The sequence below is a fragment of the Trachurus trachurus genome (genome assembly GCF_905171665.1).
Source record: "Trachurus trachurus genome assembly, chromosome: 13".
Classification (NCBI taxonomy): domain Eukaryota; kingdom Metazoa; phylum Chordata; class Actinopteri; order Carangiformes; family Carangidae; genus Trachurus; species Trachurus trachurus.
This window is the reverse complement of record NC_139892.1, coordinates 5,446,311-5,470,424: the sequence shown is the minus strand read 5'-3', so window position 1 is coordinate 5,470,424 and position 24,114 is coordinate 5,446,311. Positions and strand designations below refer to the sequence as shown.

General features: G+C 43.9%; 1 protein-coding gene across 1 annotated transcript in view; it reads left to right on the top strand.

The window, feature by feature from the left end:
- Window positions 1-24,114, top strand: part of bcas3 (BCAS3 microtubule associated cell migration factor) — a 430,682-nt gene that overhangs the window by 134,999 nt on the left and 271,569 nt on the right. Inside the window, exons 17-20 of the mRNA XM_083984996.1 lie at window positions 3,624-3,748; window positions 3,879-4,044; window positions 5,177-5,274; window positions 19,271-19,371. Coding sequence (XP_083841122.1) covers window positions 3,624-3,748; window positions 3,879-4,044; window positions 5,177-5,274; window positions 19,271-19,371 — 490 coding nt within the window. The remainder of the gene's footprint in view (window positions 1-3,623; window positions 3,749-3,878; window positions 4,045-5,176; window positions 5,275-19,270; window positions 19,372-24,114) is intronic.

Genomic DNA, 24,114 nt, shown 5'->3' with positions numbered 1-24,114 from the left:
ACGCTATGTGGATCAGAACCCCCCCCCCCCCCCACACACACACACACACACACACACACTCCTCTTTTTCCTGCTGGAGCTGTGGAAACCTCAACACTTTTAAACCACTTCAACTGAGATCAGGAGGAAACCGGAGATTTCCAAAACACAGATGAATGAAAAACGTCGGCGGCTGCAGACAAGCAGCTCTGAGTTCTGAGCTCTGAGTTCTGGTCCTGGTTCTGGTCCTGGTTCTGGTTCTGCTGGACCGACCCAGTCCGGCTCAATTCAGCGTCTGGCCCTCTGTTGTTGACCTACAATTGCACTGCAAAAACTCAAAATCTTTCCAAGAATATTCGTCTTCTGTCTTGTCAAAATGTCTCATTTCTAGTCAAAACTAATCTCTTTACACTTAAAATAAGACTCATCACCTAAAAATTAACTTGTTTTTAGATCATTTTCACTTGTTTCAAACAAATTTTCACTTGAAATAAGAGAAATAGAAAAATCTGCCAGTGAAAGCAAGTTTTTTGTGCTTGTAATAAGGAAGAAAAACTTGCTCCACTATCAGATTTTTCTACTTATTTCAGTGAAAATATGCTTGAAAGAAGTAAAAAGTGTCTAAAAACAAGCTGCTTTTTATGTGATGAGTCTTATTTTAAATGAAGTGAGATTTGTTTTGACTTGAAATGACATTTTGACTGAAATAAGACAAATATTCTGGGTAAGATATTTGAGTGTTTGCAGTGTGTGCGCATTGTTGCATGTGACTCTGTGTTGTTTAGTATTTGTTGAGCCTCTACTTGAGGATGAACTGTTTAAACATGTCGTTGGTCAGACGTCAAAGTGACTGTGATGTCACAGGACGTAGTTTAGTTCTCGTGAACGTCTTTAAACTTCGACAAAAACCTTCATAAGGACTCAGGGATGAGTTTATGAGACTGTGGTGGCTAAAGGTCGAAGGTCAAGTCTTCACAGAGCGTCAAAGTCAGGACCTACATGGACTTGGTCTGAGTGGCGGAGGGATACGACCGTGAGGAGGCGACTCGGCCACGAGTGGATTCCGCCATGTCAGAAAATCTGAACCATGGAGACACGACGCTGGACAGAAAACATGGAGGCCAGGTTGGCGTTACCGTGGTTTCCTCCTCCTCCTGCCAGGACCGATACGAACGGGAGCAGAAGACGACGAGGGTTTCTGACGTTGACCGGTTCATTCTCAGCTTCAGAGTCCGGCCTGTGTGTGAGGCCGGTGTGTGTGAAGGTGTGAGGTCGCTCCGTCCTTCTCTAACAACTTGAAACAATAATCTCTCGTCTTTGTGCTGATGTGTCGTCGTCTCTTCAGGGAAACTTGTCGGATTCGATTTGTTCTTTGTCTTCCAAAGTCACCAAACTCGTCCTGTGAGGAGCTCAGAAGATCTCGGTGTTTTCTCCTCTCACCCCTGAGGGATTTTTGTGTTTCCTGGGTTGTTGAAGCTGCTGAACCACAGAGGCTTTGAGGACAGATTCAGAGTCAGGGGAATGTTTCCTGTTCTTCAGCCGTGAACCTTCTTCATGTTCCTCTGTGAAGAACCTCGGCAGGTTCACACTCGTCCTCCATGTTGGTGTCAGTGTGTCTCGTTCCTCTGTCCATCTGCTTTCCTTGGAGGGAAAACTGTGCAGCACTGATCTGGGATTTCACAATTTTTTTTATATGAACCTATAGACGTTGGTGAACTTGTTTGGCTCCTGATGGAAAATACTTTGTTGTTGTTCTTATAGAAAAGTTTCCTTTTAAAGGGTGAATTTTAGACAGAACGTAGAAATTGAGACCTCCGAGGGCCGCAGGTTATTGATATGAATAATGATCATAGATATTAAAGGGATAGTTCACCCAAAATTGAAATTGCACTCATTATCTACTCCCCCTCATGTGGACTAAGGGCTGGGAGAAGTTTCAGAGTCCTCCGTGGCTTCTCTGAGTTACAGGGGGTCTCGGCGTAGCAGTGCATGTCCATATACAGTAACGGTTGCAAATGGATACCAACTGTCTTCGTAACAAAAAGACACACCAAAAAACATCCAAATACCTCCAGGAAGCTCCTCTTCCTGGTTCGGACGAGGGGCTGGTTGGGGGGGTGGGGGGGGGGGTTGGGCTGTGGTTTCCAGAGGTGGAGGTTAAACGGCCCTGGGGGAGCGTGTGACACCAGCCCGGGTCTTCGAGCCCAGGGCCTCCGCCTCGTACCTGCTCTGCTGTAGCTGTTTTACTGTCCGGGCTGGTTATGAGGCCAGACAATAATACCAGACCTCGCTACTGTTCTCTGATCAGTTCCATATGCGCCGCAGCTCCACTGCAGCTGAAAACCCTCTCTGTGTCCGCTTCCTCTCAAACAGTCCTGACATGCTGAATAATCCAATAACTCCTAATAGAGTTTCTCCTCCGAGGCCGACGAGGACGAGGCCGAGGCCGCCGTCCAGTCATCGGCCCTGCGTGCCTGCGTTCATGTAAAACGTCCCTCGGATCGTGTGGATCCAGGGTTTATTGGTTCCTACCGTGTGGAGGAGCAGGTGTGCTGATCGATCGATCGATCACAACTAAACAATGTTAATTTGTTGAATGCATCCAGTGGGGCTTCACAATAAAAGTAGTCATACAGTATTGTGTTAATTTCCTGACAGGAGATATGATATTAATTCGTTTTTTGGGGGAAAAAAAGGTGCATATCGGTTATTATCGGAAATCGGAAATTATAGTGCTGGACAACATCGGCAAATTTCCAATATGAGACATCGCTACACAACACATTGGCCATTTCCTTTGAGAGGATTTTTGCCACTTCCCTCCAGAAAACCTGGATGGGGGGGCGGGGCAAGACCAAGGCCGGTTGTGAACCAGTCTGTTTAGACTTCTGCTTGGGAATTAAGTTTTTTCAACAAAGTCTCTCTGAGTCAAGGAGTTGATGGAGGACGAACGTGTTTCTCACCCTGTTCTTCTTCTTAAAGACGTCTCGTCCTCAGAGACATCGTTGCCTCAGTTTGAGTCCGGTTCCTACCGTGTGGAGGAGCAGGTGCGCTGATCGATCACCCAGTTTGGCGGTGATGACGTCGTACGGTGGCTGCAGGAGGACATTTAGTCTTTTGTGTTTGTTTGTTTTGGACTGAGTTTTATTATTTTACCCCTCTCCTCTCTCATGCATCCACACCACATTCGTGTCTGTGCAAAGTTGATTTTCTCATTTTATGCTGCTGAGGTGCTTCTTTTATTTGCAGGCATTTCAACCCCCCCCCAACCCGACCCCCCACTCCCCACCTCCTCGCTGAACTCCTTGCATGCAAAGCACCGTTCATCCAGTTTTGTGGGATGTTGTGTTGCAGGTGAAGCTCTGATCCAAAGGTGTTCCTGTAGTGAAGCTGCAGATCTTCAAGGGGAAACTTCCTGGATTTCTTTACAGAGCAGATAAAAAGTCAATGACAGGAGGCAGCGAGGCTTCTGGGAAATAATAAGGAATTATAATAAGAAACAAAGAAAGAGAGTTTGACGAGTTAAGCCGTGCAGACTCTTCAGGGAGCACCTTTGGGACCTTCAGACTCTGCAGGTCGGTTTCCTTCTTGTGTCTCATCTCTCTCTTATTTTATATTTTTTTCTCTCCCCCCTCCTCCTGAAGCAAAGCGAAGCCGCCGCCTCAGATCTCCCCGAGCAAGTCCAGCGGAGGAGAGTTCTGCGTGGCGGCCATCTTCGCCTCGTCCCGCTCCTGGTTCCTCACCAACCCCAACATGAAGAGAGAGAAAGGTAAAGTTCTGCTGCTCACGTCCTCCTCCTGCTCCTGCTCCTGCTCCTGCTCCTGCTCCGGCACCGAGTGGAAAACCAAATGTTTGACAGGATGTTTCTCTCTCTCTGTCTCTCTTCTTCCTCCTCACAGATCAGTCCAGGCAGTCGGTCGTCGACTCGCTCTACATCATCAGTTGCTACGGTAACCTGGTGGAGCACGTCCTGGAGCCTCGGCCAATCAGCACCGCCCAGAAGATCAGTGACGATACGCCTCTGGAGCTCAGCACCTGCCCCCGGGCCTGCTGGACCCTGGCCAGGTAACAACAGCATTAACCCAGAGTCTCAGGTTCTCCTGGTTCTCCTTGTTTGTGTTTCCTCAACCCTCCACCGACTTCAACTTGTTCAAAATTCAGCTGCCCGTTTTTTAACAGGAAAGAGAGAAAGGGACCATATCACACCAGTTTTGGCCTCACTACACTGGCTTCCTGTCAAATTTAGGATTGTTTTTAAGATCTTAAATGGCCTAGCCCCACCCTATTTATGCAACCTTTTAAGTTTTCAAGTTGCACCCAGAAAAACAAGATCAGCAAATACGCTTCTCCTGGGGGTCTCTAGATCAAAATCTGAAAAAAAGTCAAGGTGACAGAGCTTTTGCGGTGGCAGCACCCAGGCTCTGGAACAAGCTCCCTAGACACATAAAATCTGCTGAAGATGTCGTGGAATTTTATGTCTTTGCTCAAGACCAAGGGGGCAGTTGTCGGTCTGAGAAGTGAAGCTCACTTCCGCGTTTCAAAAACTGCAATCCCCTCGGCTGTCACTGGGGGGTCGGGTCAGAAAGCAGCATTCCCCATAGACCCCCATGTTAAAATCGCAGACTTTACATCCTCAATAAACATGATCAAAGCCTGGTGCCATCACGTTTTTTGGTCTCAATCGAAAGTTTCTACCCCCGCACACACTCTGAGGGGGGTGAATTTTTTTTTAACTCTACCGTTTTACTGTTATTAGGTTAAAACTCTGGCCAATTAGGGCGCGGAAACGTTGAGTGACAGGTCCGAGCAGCTCCGTGGACAGCTGTTCCGAGGCCAGTGGGCGGGTTCTCGGCCGACCAATCCAACATGGCGCTGTTCAGGCCGCCATATTGGAGTCACAAAAACGACTCCCCAAAACCAATGAGTGACGTCACGGATGTTACGTCCATATTTTTTACAGTCTATGCTCAAGACCTACTTTTTCTCGCTGGCCTTCATTGTGGGTTAATATGGGAAACTCAGCTATGTACGCTGTGGAACTGTTTATTTGTGTGTGCGTATGGATCTGAGTCTGAATGTGTTTGATATTATGTGTCTGATATGACTTGTACAGCACTTTGGTCAACAATGGTTGTTTTTAAACATGCTATATAAATGAACTTGAACTTGAACTTGAACTTGAATTTGAACTCAACAGAACTCCTCAGTGGAACGAGCTGCAGCCGCCGTTCAACTCCAACCACCCGCTGGTTCTGGCCTCGGACCTGGTGCAGTACCATCAGTATCTCCTGGCAGGTAAGAGCTACATGAACGTCTACTGTTGTTCAAGCTGCGTTCAAGGACCGTGGATGTTTTAGGAACTCAATGTAAAACTTGTGAATTGAATTAAGGCAGATTCTGTCTGAAGTCAGTCTGGACCTCTGTCTGTGACCTGGTGGAGGGAAATGAAAGAATTGATTTGGTTTGATAGTCCTTCTGGCCTTGAACAGAAAACCAAGAATGAGTTGACGGACCAATCAAACCTTCTTATCTGAACAACATGGAAAGTCAGGTTCAAGTTGAAGATACTTTATTAATCCATAAAACAAACTGTAGTGTCACAGCAGCAGCATCTCGTACAAAAACAACAACCATTACATAAAACAGATTCAAATAATTGCACATCGGGGATAAGAACAGATTAGAACTGCTGTCTGATGGACTGGTCTCAGGAAACAGTGACGACACAGTAACTTGCGTTGTTTCATGAAGCAGGTTGATGGAAAAAAAAACAAGTCTGAATGCCATGTAGAAACCTCCAGCTTGGACAGAACCACGTAGGCTTAGTACTTCCTGTCTCTTCCAACTGTCCTATCAAAATAAAACACAAACGCCTGAAAAATGATATAGCGGCCTTTTAACCGCCAACCAGCTTCTATTTGCCGTCCTTTGTTCAGGGGTTCGCTGTGGTTGTGACGCGCTTCAATAAAAAACAATCGCTGCCTCTCTGCAGAAACAAAACATTTTATTTGTGTCCACAACTTAAGACTAAAATAAAACAAAAAAAGAGACGGTCTGAAAACATTGTGGCTCTCTTCATCCAAACAGTTATTCTCCAGTTCAATAATATTAATGATAATAATATCAAACAAAATATGCGAAAATGGCTCTAATAAATGACGTCAGATTAAAGAAATGGGACACGTTGTAACTGTGACGCTGTATCAAACACAGGAAACACAGAATCAACAATGACCAAATGTTTGTTATCTTAATATCTTTATGAATCTGTTTTGGAGAAGGAGAAGGATTATTTTTCAGATCAATGTTTTTCCTTCAAACTCAAGAAAAAGGTCAAATAACTCAGAGTGTAAAAGCTTCTTGCCCTGAAGGGTTTTATCTTCCTCCTGTGTTTGCATTATAAAATGTAGGTCTGTGTATGTTTTGGTTGCTCATGTATGTGGGCCATGTATGTTTTCTGTATGTAGTGTATGCACCATTAGCTAAGGGGCTGACCTCTGCTCCCCGTCGGCCGCGTTGAGAGGTTCAGAGCCTCTTATCGGTGCCACATGCTGAGCAGAGAGCGCCACCGCTTCTCCTCCTCCTCTTCTTCTTCTTCTTCTTTTAAACTCTTTATTTATAGAGACATTTTCATATTTTAATACAGAGATAAAAGGTTAAATGAAAGACAAGTACAAAACACTGAACAATTTCCCAAATTATAGGTCTCAGGGTGACAGAATGCCATACACAACACATAATAATAATAACACAGTCTAGAACATGCAATTGTTTTACAATATTAAGAAAAAGTATCTTCAGTAATAATAATGATAATAAAAACTGTATTTGTATAGCACATTTCATACAATTATTGTAGCTCAATGTACTTCATTCACATAAAAAATAATATCTGTCCATATCGTTATTGGTTTTTCTGCCGATAATGAAATCCGATAACCAATAACTTAAGTATTGCCACTGCCACGGCTGCTTCAGACGCACAATAACAGTCCAAGTGTTCTCACTACAGCTGTTCTGTTGTAAACAGACACACAAGCTGTTAAATGATTGGCTGTTCGCCTGTAGCGTCCAGTGATATGATTGGCTGTTTCAATGAGCCAGGCAGAGAGCAGACATGTAATTTGTTGAATGCATCCAGTGGGGCTTCACAATAAAAGTAGTCATACAGTAATGTGTTCATTTCCTGACAGGAGATAAGATATTAATTAGTTTTTTTGGGGAAAAAAAGCTGCATGTCGGTATCGGTTATTATCAGAAATTGGAAATTATAGTGCTGGACAACATCGGTGTAACGCACGCGGACAAACGGGACTGCATTGATACATGAAACATGATATTACGTTAGCTCGTTTATTAAACTATGCCTGTCCTGAAACCTCCCGCTTGCTCCTGTGGTTATCTCTCTCTCAAGTGTATGCATAGACGTGACTTTGTGTACCTGTCTGTAGGTGTGTGTATCTACCTGAGCATGGGAGTTGCTTCACTTACCCGCTCCGTAATTACCGCTTCTAGGCCCGGATTTTAGACAGAACGAAGAAATTGAGACCTCCGAGGGCCGCAGGTTATTGATATGAATAATGATCATAGATATTAAAGGGATAGTTCACCCAAAATTCAAATTTCACTCATTATCTCCTCCCCCTCATGTGGACTAAGGGCTGGGAGAAGTTTCAGAGTCCTCCGTGGCTTCTCTGAGTTACAGGGGGTCTCGGCGTAGCAGTGCATGTCCATATGACGGTTGCAAATGGATACCAACTGTCTTCGTAACAAAAAGACACACCAAAAAACATCCAAATACCTCCAGGAAGCTCCTCTTCCTGGTTCGTCCAAATTGGACGGACCAGGGGCTGGTTGGGGGGTGGGGGGGGCTGTGGTTTCCAGAGGTGGAGGTTAAACGGCCCTGGGGGAGCGTGTGACACCAGCCCGGGTCTTCGAGCCCGGGGCCTCCGCCTCGTACCTGCTCTGCTGTAGCTGTTTTACTGTCCGGGCTGGTTATGAGGCCAGACAATAATACCAGACCTCGCTGGTTCTAGGCCCGGTACGACCCGGCGCGACCGGACTCGGCGAGGCCATAGCTCAGGGCGTCCCCGTCACTACACGCCACAGCAGCTCCACAGCCGGCCAGCTCGCTCGACTCGGCACTTGGTGCTTAGTTCATTTGGTGTGTGACTCCAGTGCGGTGTGTGGATGTGTGTCTCTCGCCAGCGTCGTCTCTCCTCGTGACGACCTGCCGCTCTTCGTCTCGAAACCCCGGAAGTCCTTCACTTCCGCCTCCAGCCCAGGTGATATAGGTCACCCAAACTCCGCCCACTCATTGGGTTAAGTGAGCTACTTCCCATCTCATGATATGTTTGTGCTGTGCATTTGTGGATCAGTCTACCTTGACCTCACCTGGCCCTTACACTTCACCTGCTTCACATCTCCCAGGGGAGTTCATAACAATCGGCATATCGGATGTTGGCAAATTTCCAATATCGGACATCCCTACACAACACATCATTGGCCATTTCTGCCATCAAGTCGGACTGAGTAAGTCATTAGTTCTAAGACATGCGCTTGTTTTACAATATTACAGCTTTTTTCTGGAGCCAGCATTCTGTGATGGCCTTGTTACTTGCAGCCAGCAAGACCCTTAGAAGATAAATATCAGTTTTACTCAATACATCCGGCATATTTCCGAGATAGAGAGTTGTGAATGATACATTGGCAAAACCAAGGCCGGCTGTGGACCAGTGTGTTTGGGAGTTATATAAAAAAAAAAAAAAAATGAATCAAGTTTCCAACAGCAGTCTCTCCAAGTCCAGGAGTCGGTGGAGGACGACCGTGTTTCCCAGACGTTGAGCCACACGTCCTCTGTTCTCACCATGTTCTTCTTCTTAAAGACGTCTCGTCCTCAGAGACGTCGTTGCCTCGGTTTGAATCCGTTCTGTTCCACACCTGCTCCAGGACATGTTAGCACGACGCTACGAGACGCCACACACACACACACACACACACACAGACCAATTAGCCGACACCCTAAACTTCCTCTAATTCAATAACAAGCGAGCGAGCGGCGAGCAGCACTTGAGCGTCTGAAAGGCCAATTCCTGCACACGGATGGCCACACACGGAATCAATCCACCCCCCTGAAACAGGCCGGCGCTCTGAGCCCGCTCCATAATTATAAACACACAAAATCTGTAATTAGCTCTTTTTTGCGGCGGCCCGGGGGCAAAGTGGTCGCTGTGTGTTTACGCCCTGATCCGTGTGAAGCCGAGCTCGTCCTCTGCAGCGCTCCAGGTCTGACTGGTAGGAGATTTTTTTCCTCAAATTAGCGCTAATGGTCTCTCCCAGTGTCAGAGCGATGAGGACGCGCCGCGGTGACGGGCTCGGGCTCGGGCGTCGGCCCGGTCCACCACTCTGTCTGCCAGCCGCCGCGGCGCAGGAGGAGGAAGTGGCCGCATAATGAGGGAGATTCATGGCATTAACATTTATATCCAATTAACGACGGGCAGATAACACGGCGCGCTGCTCCCCCAGCCAGCCCCCTGTGAGCCGACGCAGGGTCGACATGCTATAAACATAATTGCTCAGCCTCCTACCCACTTCTTGTGCTGCTGCCATTCGCCCCCCAGGCGCCACGCAGCGCGGCGTCCTGAGCAACGCCACCGCCGCCGCCACTGATGACCGAGCTGCTCTTGGAGTGCCACCTTCCATCTCTGTGCTCCACCACATCCTGTTCCTCACAGCAAAAACTCAACATCTTACCAAGAATATTTGTCTTATTTCTAGTCAAAGTCTCATTTTACTTACAATAAGACTCATCACATTAAAAAGTAGCTTGTTTTTAGACACTTTTTACTTCTTTCAAGCATATTTTCACTTGAAATAAGTAGAAAAATCTGATAGTGGTCTTTAATAAGTTTTCACTGGCAGATTTTTGTACTTATTTCAAGTGAACATTTGTTTGAAACAAGTGAAAATGATCTAAAAACAAGTTAATTTTTAGCTGATGAGTCTTATTTTAAGTGGAAAGAGATTAGTTTTGACCAGAAATGAGACATTTTGACAAGAAATAAGACAAATATTCTTGGAAAGATTTTGAGTTTTTGCAGTGAGGCCTATCAAAATAAAACACAAACGCCTGAAAAACTATGTGGCGGCCTTTTAACCGCCAACCGGCTTCTAGTCGCCGTCCGTTTGCTGTGGTTGTGACGCACTCCAATAAAAAACAATCACTGCTTCTCTTGAGAAACAAAACATTTTATTTGTGTCCACAACTTAAAGGGACAACAAGGAGTTTCTATTCGGTTATAAAAAAGTCTCACGTTAATGTGGATGAATCTCCTTTACCCACACTTGTTAATGGGCCCATTTTCGATAAATATATCGTTTTGTCTCTATCGTTATTTTGTTATTATTAGTGGTGGCGGAAATGCTGGTCGAGCCGACCAGCGTTTTTTACTTTCGGTTTCGCAACGAGTCATGAGAATAACGCAGCTGAATTGCCGTTTATGGTCGGAACTACGACGGTATGTGAACCTCTTTGAACCTCTGACTTTAATTCTTGATGAATGAAAACATGAGTCTGTCTTGCGCCGGTCAAAAGAATTTTACGGTGCGCGCGGAGGCTCATAAATGTAGTGTGAAAACGCTTCGCTTTTCCAAAACTTCTCGTTGTCCCTTTAAGACTTATAAAATAAAACAAAAAAAGAGACGGTCTGAAAACATTGTGGCTCTCCCCCGTCTCATCTGAGACACCTGTCCTGTCCCTCTCTTCTGTTTATGTCCTCATTTCCTGGGAGGTGGCTCATCAACAACTACGAATATTTAAACACAAATGAAATCATAAACTTCATCCAAACAGTTTTTCTCCAGTTCAATAATATTAATTATAATAATATCAAACAAAATATGCGAAAATGGCTCTAATACATGACGTTTGATTAAAGCAATGGACACGTATCAAACACAGGAAGCACAGAATCAACAATGACCAAATGTTTGTTATCTAAATATCTTTACAAATCTGTTTTGGAGAAGAAGAATTATTTTTAACTTATTACATGGCTCAATTGAATGCTGCTCTCTGATTGGTCCATCGCTGCGTTCTGCGTTCTGTTATTTCTGTATAACAGACCGTCATCAAGTATAACAGACCGTTGCTAGGGACACCGCTCTGATCAGCGCAGCACAGAAAAGAGAAACTATGCAGGATATTTACATTGTGTTTCATTTTTACCGTCATTAAACAGCTTGGGACTAATAGTGATGTTAGATAAATGACTGGTAACTTGTTGCAAGGAGAGTGGAGGCTCCTCCACATCGCTGCTGGAAACCAAACCTGCATCAGAGCCTCTGACCCGGTGTCACAGCTCTCCTCTCGTCTCGGTGGCACCGCGACTCCGCGACACAAACGCACCCCGTAAACAGTAAAGTTAATCTCTTGTGTATGACAGATAAGACTACACAAAATACACACATCTTAACACGTGTATGGTAATCCATCGATCCACTGATTGATTATCAAAGGCTTCAAATCAAATGCACGACCGGGAGGAGGCTCAGCAAAACAGCGGACGTGACAAGTCTTGCAGATTCGCTAAATGATGCAATTTTAAATCGATAAAAGTTGTATTTTGATCAACATTATGTTTCAAATTAATTATTTTACTCGTAAACCGTGTAATAAGCGGGATAATGTAGAGTTGGTCGGTTGTTATGGAGAAATAAACCCCTTATAAACATAATTGCTCAGCCTTCTACCCACTTCTTGTGCTGCTGCCATTCGCCCCCCGGCACCACCGCCACGGCCGCTGATGACCGAGCTGCTCTTGAAGTGCCACCTTCCATCTCTGTGCTCCCCCACATCCTGTTCCTCCTCCTCCTCCTCCTCATCCTCCTCCTCCTCCAGGGCCTGGCACCGAAGCTGAGAAGTGATCCAGGAGAGAGAGTCGATTTGACCTTAGGATGAATTACCGCCACCGCTCGTCCAGCCGCTGCTCGCTGAGCATGAAGATCAGGCAGCGGCTGAGGAGGAGGAGGAAACTGGAAAGACAGAACAAATCCTGCCAACTAGGTTCTAATTTCCAATGCTGATGCAGCTGAAGTGTTTTTTTTTACTACGAGGGAGGGAAAGCCTCTATAAATATCCTCGGTGCAGAAAAGAGAACAAGGTGGCGCGAGGAGCAGCGAGGAGGAGGTGGCTGCAGCTCTTGACTGACAGGCCCTGGTTCTCCGGTCTCGTGGCTCTATATTGGATGACCCGGGCTGATTAAAAATGCAGCATGCAGGGGGAAAAAAAGAGAGGAATAGGAAGAGAGGAGAGGAAGGGAAGGAGGCCGGGGGTCAGGGCCAGACCGGAGCCTCCAGGACGGGATGATAAAAGGCAGCGGTGGCGCCACTTCATGGTCACTATCTCCACCTGTCCATCTGCAGCAGCTCCTGGCAGCACTCAGGGCCTCGCTCAGCGCCGGCCGGCCGCAGATAAGACACAAGGAGACAGAGGAGACGCTGCAGCAGCAGCAGCAGCAGCAGCATGGAGGGGAATCCTTCTCCTCCTCCTTGATTGGATGTCGCAATTGTAGATTTTCTTGGTGTGATTATTGTCAGACAAATAATTACAGTATTACGATTATTATGCATTAATAATTAATTTCACAACACTATGAATGTGTAAGATCAAATATATTCATTCATTATGTAATTACATTACCAATTATACATACACAAAATATTTAAAGTAGGCTATATAAGGCCAAATATTAATCCCTCAGGGTGATTGTTTGAATATTTAAAGCCCCAGTTTGTAATTTATTTGGCTTTTTATTAGCAAAAATCAAATCTGTCTTTCATAAATACGTATTTCACTGAAGTGGAATCACAGCCGCATACAAATGAAAGCTTTCTGGTACCTTAGAATGAGTTGTTACAAGTCGTTACAAATACATAAGTGGGCGACGCACCGAACCGAGGCGGCCATGTTGCATCGCCATTTTTTACGTTGAGTGGCAGCGTGACCGTAGGTAACCACGGAAACTCAGCGGAGCTGTCGGCTCGGCCTGTTAAAACTGTCACCACTGTGTAGTGTGAGGAAGGACGGAGGCACTGGTGTTGCATTCAGGTGCAGTCAGGCAGACGGCCGTCGGCAAACCAACCGGATGTCATTTTACTCCACCAGAGAAAGACGGTAAAACGTGGGTCAGGTAAACAATACCACATCACCATGACAACATATTGTCAGACCACTTGTTTACATAGACGCTTGTTTATCCTGTTACATGCAGCGTCTGTTGTCTGTCTGACGTCTGCCCCATTTCACGGGAATGCAACATCAGGAATACGTTCAGATATGCAACCGCACCGCTAGATGGGGGGAATTCCTACATACTATACCTTTAAGTCATTAATTGGCATCTATAGCAAATGTTTAAGTTTGTTTTAATCATTTTTTTAATACAAGCAATGCCTATCAATTACAGTAATTGTTACGTAAGCTCAATTGACATTATCATAATTACTGTGCATTTACCTTCACTTACATAATAGACGTCTTTCCTCCTTTGGCGGCGACTTTTTCACAGCATGTTTTACAGGCTGACGAGCCGTCGTCGACTAAATACGTTTGTCTGGAGGGAACAAGTCAAACTTAACCACCGGGACACGTCTCTGTTCTGCAACTCACACAGAATGAAAACAAAGTTACACACATGGGTGTTGTGTAACTTTCGTTCTATGTGAGTTGCGCTGATCTGCCGATGTGGTTCAGACATCATCTCTTATTTGGAAGGTGACGGTATTTGGGAACCTTTACGATTAATTAACTGTGGAGTTTAATACTGCGGTTAATTGTGAAAACAAGTTGGTGACAGCCCGACTGACTGTGCTCACTTTGATGTGAGGTTTCACACCCTTCAGACTTTGGTTCTTCCTCCTCCTCTCAACCAAACAAAGCAGTGAATAATTTACCACCGGGTTTTTCTGGCTGGCTCCTTTCAGCCCGATGATGACGATGATGATGATGATGATGATGATGATGATGAAGATGAAGGGAGCGATGGTTGAACCTCGCTCCTCCTCCTCCTCTCTACCTGTCATATAATGTGCTTATTGTGGAGACTGACTGACTGACTGACCGGTTCCTCCTGGGACCGTGAGGCCCGTGACCCCCCCCCCCCCCCCCAGCCGCCGCCTCCTCGTCAATAGATCTAATTGCTTAGAGAGAGAGAGAGAGAGAGAGAGAGAGAGTCAGCCGTTTGGTAAAGAGAGAGCGCGGCGCCATGACGGGGTCAGTAATCAAAGAGAGGCAGAGAAAAGGAACGGGTGAATAAAGCAACTGTCAGTCAAATACACCTTGAATGATCCATAATGACTGAGCGCTCTCTCTCTCTCTCTCTCTCCCCACCTGTCGGGCTCGACCAATCAGAGCGGAGCACAGGTGGAACAGAATTTTTTTTTAAAAAGCAACAAAATTAATCTTTAAAAAGTAGAAAATGAAAGTTTATGTATTTATTTATTTTGCATGAACATATCATTTAAAACAGCATGAACAATCATCATAACTGGGATGTGCAAAGGGGAGGTATGAAACCCAAAAGGGCTGATATGAAAACCTCACCCACATATTCAAAAACCAAATTTGTTGCAAGTAAAGACAAGAACGAAGGGAATAATTAAACGATAACGAAAAATAAGTAGAAAAGTAAGTGATTAAACAGTAAATATAGGGAAGTAAGGAAAAATACATACATGAATGAATAATGCAAAACAATAATAATGAATGTAATAATGAGAAAAAGAAGAAAGAAATATGACAATAAATGTCTTATCATGTTTGATGGTACATGGTTTGACTGATGAGGTACTTTTTGAGAGCCGTTTTAAATGATGTTAAATAAATATTTTTTGGTTGTTGGACATAAATACTGTATATGAGAGAAACTACGAGGTAAAAAATTAATTCTGTACTGAAACACAAATAAACAGATCTGATACACATTGATATCATAATCATTCAAAATAGTACGTTTTTGAAGCAGAGGGCCTGAACTTGGCTCAGAGTATGTAACCATTCTAACAAATCGTTTCTGTAAAGTAACAAGGTGTTTGAGGTTTGTTTTGTAAGTGCTTGTCCATACAAGGTTGCAGTAAGTGAGTAAAGGATATTAAAGTATAATAAAGTGATATAAGATTTTTTCTTGGTAGAACATGTCTTATCCTGCTGATGACGAGTTAAAAAAGTGAAGAGAGCGGCGGCCAATCAAACCCCTTCTTCCCTTATCTCTGATTGGCCCTCGGCCCCGAGACGTTGTTGGTCCACATGAATAGTGAAGCAGCCTTTGTTCTTGTTCCGTCTCCCTGCTTCGGTGCTCCGGCTGACGGGCTAACAGGCTAATGGGCTGCTAACTGGAAATTAGATTTTCTCTGTTATTAGTAAAACAGCATGTGAGTTTATAACTACACTGTTTATTCATGTTTTTATGAGGTTTAATACTCAGAAAATACACAGCAGAATATCTTAGAAATAAAGATGTTGAGTTGAGCAGCTCCAAACAAAACAACATTAATCAAAAAAAAAAAAAAATCAATATTCAGGATAGTGGGTAGTAAATTTGATGCAAAAATCAATAGTAAATAGTTTCTGCTCATGGGAGGCGGGTGCACGTTGCCATTAATGGGACGGGAAACATAGCACAGAAAAAAAAAAGTTTAAAAAAGACAAAAAGAAAGAAAATAAAAAACAGTTCAGATGAAGCAGAAGAAGCATTAATGTTTGAAAAGGAGCTCCAGTTTGATGTGAGCTCAGGAGGAAGTGGCCCGAGAACCGAGCCCTGAGGAACTCCACCAGAACCTTTATCACAGCTTCACATTAAACCTTCCTCAAACTCTCAGTTGTATTTATTTACAGTTACCTGATCCCATACACACTGAAAAAAACTGAAAAACCAGAACGGTTTGACGTGAACTGTGGTGTCAGAGTTTTGCTCGTGCAGCTTCGGCTGCGTCGTCTGAATCCAGACCGGAGATTTTTAAAGAATCCAGGAAAATACAGTATGAAGTGACTGATAAAAACAATATTTTTCATTGATCGTCACAAAAAAGATGTGAAACGTCTCCTCACGACTGTAAAAAAACCTTTGATCAATCATCAGGATTAATGTTGATCACCATTTAAATTGATGAAGTAAACAGATGATGAACACATTGATCTTTTTACTTGAAGATCACAGAACGGCCCAAGGTCTCTCACCCTCTCCCTCTGTCTCACCCTCTGCCCCCCTTCACTCTCTCTCTCTTGAGTGCGTTGTAATAAGTTTGCACTTTAAAAAATGTGCTGTCCATGAAGCAGCATTGACGTCCTGTCTCTTAAGAGCCAGTAATGAGTCTTTGTAAAAGCAGCAGCAGCAGCAGGAGGAGGGGTTGGGGGGGTTGACCAGCCGGACACTGAGACCAGCAGATAGACTGTAACTGTGTGTGTGGTGGACACGACTCTGGCCATTTAAAGCCCCCCCTCCCACCCCACTACTGGAAACCTGATCCAGCCAGTCCACCAACTGCTCCACAACATCAATAATTAATTAGGGAACAGCTATTGGCCCCGAGGGTCAGAGAGCAAGAGGGGGGGGTTAATAAGTAACACAGCACAGGCTTTGTTTTTCTCTCCTGTTTGAAGGAACAAGAGAAACTCAGAGTCAGAGTGAAACACCTGATCAGGTGTTTTATCAATAAAGTTTTTTTTTTTCTCTGGTCCTTAAATCACAGTCAGGTCGTTAAATCAAACATTCATCAATATTGAGATTAGAATTAGAATTAGAAAAGAAAACACAGCAAGACTCACATGAGACGAGACAAATCAACAATACAGGTGACATCTGCACTTTTACTGTGTCTTGATGATTATAGAAATGGCATTGGGGATAAAATTAAATCATAATTATCTATAGAAACACGATCAATAAAGGAACAGTCAGTAGTTACAGTTCTGAGTGTGTTTTATAATAATATAATAATAATAACATACTAAGAGTCTAATAAAGACTGTTTATTATCATGATGACGGTGGATTATAACGTCTTTTCTGTTCTTGGAGACTGTTTTTGATTAAAAACTTTATATTAAACATAGATATTTTTTTACAGTGTAAATGATCCTGAGACATTTTGGTTTCTGAGAGCAACGACTCTATAAACTGAGTTTTTCAGACAGTAGGAAGTTAAGTGGTCACCTTGTTCCCCCTCCTCCGTCTCATCCTCAGTCCAACACACCGTGATGATGTCATGATGATGTCATCAAGTGTCTGTAGGGGGCGCCTGTTTCACTCACCTCCACAAAGACTAGATGTTGAACAAGGCACCGAGCTGCTGCTGCTGCCGAGGCAGGTGTAACAACGGAGCGCTTTCATTTATATTAGTGTGTGTGTGTGTGAACCACCTCCGCCAGGGGTGTGTGAACACCTGGCACATGTGTAGGTGTGTGTGTGTGAGTGTGTGTGGATAAAGACAGGAGCACCTCCTGTGCTCCAGATGTGAACTTGACAAGTTTATTAGCCGTTCATGTCTTAAACCAACCTCATCCCTGAGGGGCAGGGGGAGGGGGAGGAGGGTGTGTGTGTGTGTGTGTGTGTGTGTGTGTGTGTGTGTGTGTGTGTGTGTGTGTGTGTGTGTGTGTGTGTGTGTGTGTGTGTGTGTGTGTGGTGAAGGACTGATTCAGGCCTCACTCTCCTCACCCGCTCAGTCAGGCTGCAGGAGCCCCATCTGTCTCAGACACACACACACACACACACACACACACACACACACACACACACACACACACACACACACACACACACGTAGTATTTTAAAGCTGTTTGTCAGCGATGTTTTGTGTAAACAGCTGATGACATCAATTCCTGTTGATCGCCGTCTGAACGTCCGTTAATGTCAGAGTTTATTACGGAAGCGTTTTGCATTCACTTCAATAATAATAAAAAATCCTGTTTTTCTGAGTAATTTATTTTTTGGTTTGTTTTTTTTAAAGTCCCAGTATGTAGGAATTCCCCCCATCTAGCGGTGCGGTTGCATATCTGAACGTATTCTTGATGTTGCATTCACGTGAAATCGGGCAGACGTCAGACAGACAACAGACGCTGCATGTAACAGGATAAACAAGCGTCTATGTAAACAAGTGGTCCGCCAGCACGAGGCAAAACAATACAGGCGTGACAATATGTTGTCATGGTGATGTGGTATTGTTTTACCGTCTTTCTCTGGTGGAGTAAAATGACATCCGGTTGGTTTTCCGACGGCCGTCTGCCTGACTGCACCTGAATGCAACATCAGTGCCTCCGTCCTTCCTCACACTACACAGTGGTGACAGTTTTAACAGGCCGAGCCCACAGCTCTGCTGAGTTTCCGTGGTTACCTACAGTCACGCTGCCACTCAACTTAAAAAATGGCGATGCAACATGGCCGCCTCGGTTCGGTGCGTCGCCCACTTTTTGTTCATTTGTATGTGGGTGTGATTCCACTTCAGTGAAATACGTATTTATGAAATACATAGCCTATTTGATTTTTGCTAATAAAAAGCCAAATAAGTTACACACTGGGGGCTTTAAATATTTTTTTTCTGGTTTTTGTGGTAATTTTTTTCTGACTTAGCTTCGAAATTTCAAAATCCCGTGAGAAGCTCCCACCTGCAAGTAACGTAAGGACTGATTTCAAAATAAATGTGCTACATCAAACTGTTCTGAGTGACTCTCTCTGAGGAGGGTTTCTGTAATAACAGGTATCTTCCTTTCAATATAAATCTGAATTTACTTGGAACACAGTGAAAATAAGACTGTATTTTTGTGGAGCATATCCATGGATGTATGTTAAGCAATGTAAAAGAAAGCGCCTTTACTCATTGTGTTATTATGAGTAGTACTTTTATTTTGAAGGATGTTTGTTATACACTCCCGGATGTGACGTGTGTAGCTTGCCCCGGGAAAAGTTTGTTGATGCTTCTATGTGTTTGAGCCGTCAGTCTGGAAAATAAAGCGATGGTGGAACCTGTACCAATTTTCTAGAAAAAAGTGGTAAAATTTCTAAAAAAAAAAAAAAAAATCAAAAATCCTTAAAAGTGGTAAAATTTAAAATGAGAAAAAAACAGTTAAAAAATTCTCTAGGAAAAAGTGGTAAAATTAAAAAAGAAAAAAAAGAAAATGTTTTTAAAAAATTCTTTTAAAAAAGTGGTAAAATTTCACCGTCAACGATGAGAAAAAAAAAATGATTGGCAACGCTCGACCTCTAAATGTCATTGTGTGTGTGTTTTCTCTCTCTCTCAGCGATGCCCCCAGGAAGTCCCGGTCCAATCACGCGTCACGAGTCCTCAGACAGTCTGGCGTCGGACCACAGCGGGCAGGAGGACGAGGAGTGGCTCTCTCAGGTGAGACGCTGCTGCTTCATTCAAATCTAACTTTATTTACACCTGGACCAAGGACGACTGTTACATAATATTATACATCACATCGACAGACAGATGTGTTGTAGTTTCCACATCTATAACACGACGGTCGTTGTTGTTATAACTTGATCTGAGTGGGACGAGTGCAGGATGAGTCGTTCATAGATTCAGATGAAACATTCTGGTTGGAGAGACGTCCCATGTTGCCATGTTAGGCCTGAGGTGCTGATCGCCGGTTTGACTCCCAACGCAGATGATCCATTTTGTGCATGTCGGCCCCCCAGTCGCTCTACACCGTCCTGTCAGATAAAGGCCAAAAACAACCACCCAAAAAATAGCTGAAATGAAAATTGTGCAGCATTAAAACTGGCGAAAATTTTTTTCAACATTTTTTTTTTTGTTTTATTACATCGGGTCTTTAAGAAAAATAGAATAAATTAATTCAAATATTTACAGACTGGGAACTTTATTTTATTCAATAAAGACATAATTTTCATTTTCCAAAAGACAATATAGTCTCATACTCAGGATATTGAAAAATCAAAATGAAATGGTAAATATTGCAATTCTAGTGTGTTTTAGACTCTGTGGTGTTTCCCACCTATAAAGGCCTCAAAACTCTGCTCCGATAAAAACATGGGTGAAGACTAATTCGTTCAATATCATATAAAAAAATGATCACAGTTCTTCACAGATAAAATTCAGTACAAAAATAACAGATTTACAATTCAGAGAACATAAATGATTAACAATTTTAAATTTAGCATGAAGTTGATGTGACAGTTAATTAAACTGTGGATCACTGTAGTTTGTACAGTAGTCTGTTCGATCTTGTGCACAAACTGTTAGAGTCAGGCATCAATCAACAATCAATAATGCGTTCATTAATTCAAACTTTATTTATAATTATCACATGTGCATCAAAGTATTAACTTTATTAACACATGAACACATGAACAGTCCTGATCTAAACAAACACACTTCTTAATGTATTCATATTTACCGTGCCATCCCATCATGACGGCCTCAGCCTCCACTCTGTAGTGACTCGTGCCGATTTCCTCGTGCACTGATCGCAGGTCTGATCTCCAGCGTCCGGCGCGGCTGCCTGCAGCTCTCAGACCTTTCAGCCTGGTTAACCCTCTTAGTGCTCGTCTGGTCTCTGGTGCCGGTGCAGGTAAACCCCCCCCCCCCGGCTGCATTTTCACCATCAATAATTCCACCGCATGTATAATTGATCGGTTCAAACGCAGCCCACTTAGCCTAGCGCCGCCGCGCCGCACGGCTGCCATGATAGTTCACCAGCAGCAAAACTATCTGCTGCACTAACCTGCATTTTTTTTTTTTTTTTGGGGGGGGGGGGGACGTCCTGACAGAACAGCGGTAGTTGATGCCTCCGCCGGCGGTCGGAGAAGTGATAGTGGAGCTGTTAGTGTAACTATGGAGACGAGCTCAGGAAGAAGCTCAGACTCCCAGGAGACCACGACCTGGTTTCTGCTTTACTGTGATATGAAGTTAAATCCAGATCCAGATGGATCCTCCACCGCCGGCGTCCACAGCTCGTCCACCAGAGGACGTGTGATGGACGGCCACATGTTCATCACTGCAGTCTTTTTAAGGGATAGTTAATCGAAAAATGAAATTCCACCTTCATGCTGATGAATACTCTGGAGTAGTTTTTTATTCCTCAAAGTGCATCTGGAGACACGGGAGGCCGGTTCATAGTCCAACCAAAACTTTATATGAGAGTAATAGGGCCCGACACAAAACATCCATAAAACTACACAAAAACTTGAAATATTCCTCCACACTCGTCCACTGCAATCCAAGTGTCCTGAAGGGAGATAGTCCAGAGTTTACTGGAAACTACGACATTTTTACAGCCTAAACAGTCCTGTAATGAATTTGGGACAGTTAGGCTGTAAGAATGTCCTATCGTTTCCCTTCAGGACACTTGGATTGCAGTGGACGAGCAGTGTGGAGGAATATTAAATGGTTTTTGTGTAGTTTTATGGACGTTTTTGAGTCGGGTCCTATTGACTCTCATACAGTATATATAAGTTTTGGTTGGACTAGGAACCGGCCTCCCGACTCTCCAGATGCACTTTGAGGAATAAAAAACTACTCCAGAGTATTCATCAGCATGAGGGGGAGTCACTAAAGACTGAATTTCATTTTTTGGTGAACTATTCCTTTAAGATCAGATCAGCTTTATTGTGCCACCAGATGGGAAACGTGTCGTTTGTGGGCAAAAACAGCAAAATATAAACACAGCAATGACTCTCATTGGAAATAAATCATTTTCAAGAAGAATCTAAAACAGATGAATAAATAAAACCACTGCAGACAGACGGTGTAGTGGTCAGCGCACCTGTCAAACCTGCAGAAACATCGTCTTCTTTCTCTCATCTTTATATGAAACGTTTTCCCAGTGATGTTTAGTAAAGGCACCAAAACGTAACGATTTGTGGATTATATGAGTTCAGCTGATGGGAAAACTGATCAGAAATAATCAATACAGTCAAGTGTTGTGATATTTTGACGCCAAGAATCGACTCTGAGACATTTTTTAGTCGTGAAAAAAACCAAAACCGAGGATGAGAAGCTTCAGGTGACGTCGGCTCTTCAACAACGTTGAGATGCTGAACCTGAGGAGCGCTGTGATTGGCCAGGAGCACCGATGGGTATGACAGGACCCATAGATACACTGACTAGATGCCGCCTTCTGCTTCTCAGCGTACATCAATAGCGCCGCCATCTTGGGTCAGGGTTTCTAACCATAGACATAATAAACGTCTGACAAGCAGTCAGACCCGGTCGGACCCTTGTAGAACAAATGTCAGTGTATTTATGCATGTGGGTGTGTGTCTGAGTATGTAAGTGTATGTTTAATATATTGTTGTTGTTGTTGTATCATAAATATATGTCTGACATTTATAATAAACCAAACGGCTTTAAAATCGGTTGAATATTCGGTGAGTTATGGTGATGTTAATGGTTGATAGACCTCTGCCTCTGTTGACTAGTGCAGGACGTAGACACGGTTTCCCCCGGACCAAGATGGCGGCCGCATTGACGCATCGTTCCAATGGACAGCAACGTCAGAGGCAGCGTCTATTTGTATATATCTATGGACAGGACCAAGCGTCTCTGACAGACAGTGGTTGTCATGGCGACCTGTGTTCGTTCCACAGGTAGAAATGAATAAAAAACAAAAAACTCGTGTGCAGGTGTCGGACTGAACCAAACGATCAGGAAGCAGGTCGAGGGGGGGGGGGGGGGGGGGGGGGGGGGGGGGGGGTGGGGGAGACGGGGGGAGGAGGAGGAGGAGGGGGCGTTGCTGGACTGGACTGTAACATCTGGACCTGGGTCCTGCAGCAGGGAGCAGCCTGGCAGCTGTTCAGCTCTGTGGCTGGGCGTGACATTGATGGTGTTAACTGGCAACACACACACACACACACACACACACACACACACACACACACACACACACACACACACACACACACACACAGTGACAGTGACAGTCCTCCTCCTCCTTCTGTGGCCTAATTCGTGCAGCTGTGACTCGTCCAGCGGCAGGAAAACCTCCAGACTCTCTGACTTTTTACACGTTTGATCAAAGTGTCAGAGTGAAAACGTCTCGTTTCAAACCTGGTCAGAGGTCAGAGGTCAGAGGTCACCGCAGCTCCGACTTCGATTTAATAAACTAAGATACGTTAACATTGATATAGCCTATAATGTGTAAAAATAAATAATATTGATGAACAAAATGCTTCACAGAGCAATAACACATTCACAGTGAAAGAGAAAAGATATGAAATGAATCTAAATGAATGATTTTAACAATTTAAATCTCAGCATTAAAAATAACAAAAGTGCAAAGAGTTAACGTGATTCATTCAAGTTTTTGTTTTTCAACACACACTCTGTTTTTATTAACCTTTTAACCTTAAATGGTGGAAAACAAACAGTCAATTTGTGGATTCATTAATTAATTTAAATCCACTGACAGCTCTCATTAAAATCATCTAAATATTCAAAATATTAAAGTGACACATATTAATTATTAAAATTATGAATATGATATTGCACCTGGATTAGAAGCAGCTAGTTTTCACTTTGTCGTCGCAGGTTAATAAGTTATAATTATTAAGTTATAATAAGATTAAAGCAGAAGTGAGTGATCCGGTCGTTTTCGCTAATGCTGCGTTCCAGGCAGGCTTTTGAAATCGTAAATTACAGCTTCAAGTCACAACTTACGACTTTGTAGCGTTCCAGGCAACCCACTCGTGTTTTTCCGACCTGTTTTACCGGTGAAAGTCACTATAACGGCCACTCGTAACTTCCGACCGGTGAACTCGTACCAGATCGAACTGGTACCACTTCACGGTCGGAAAAATACGAGTTTCCTTGAACGCACCATAACAGTCCTCGTCGCTACGTCACCACATTCACGGCGTTCCTTGGCTGCACACACAGCCCTGCATGCCGTTCTCTCTCCTCATTGGATAAAAACTGTAGGATACGATAAATGTTTTCTCTTCGGCTCAGAGCAGAGCAGAGTGACTGACAGACCCGTGTTTCAGACCAAACACTCTATGTAAGTGATTGCTGTCGGAAGATATAACTATTTAAGACTTATATTAACACAAATATATCACTCACTTCTGCTTTAATTTATTCATCCCACGATGGGGGAAAAATCATAATAATAAATAATAA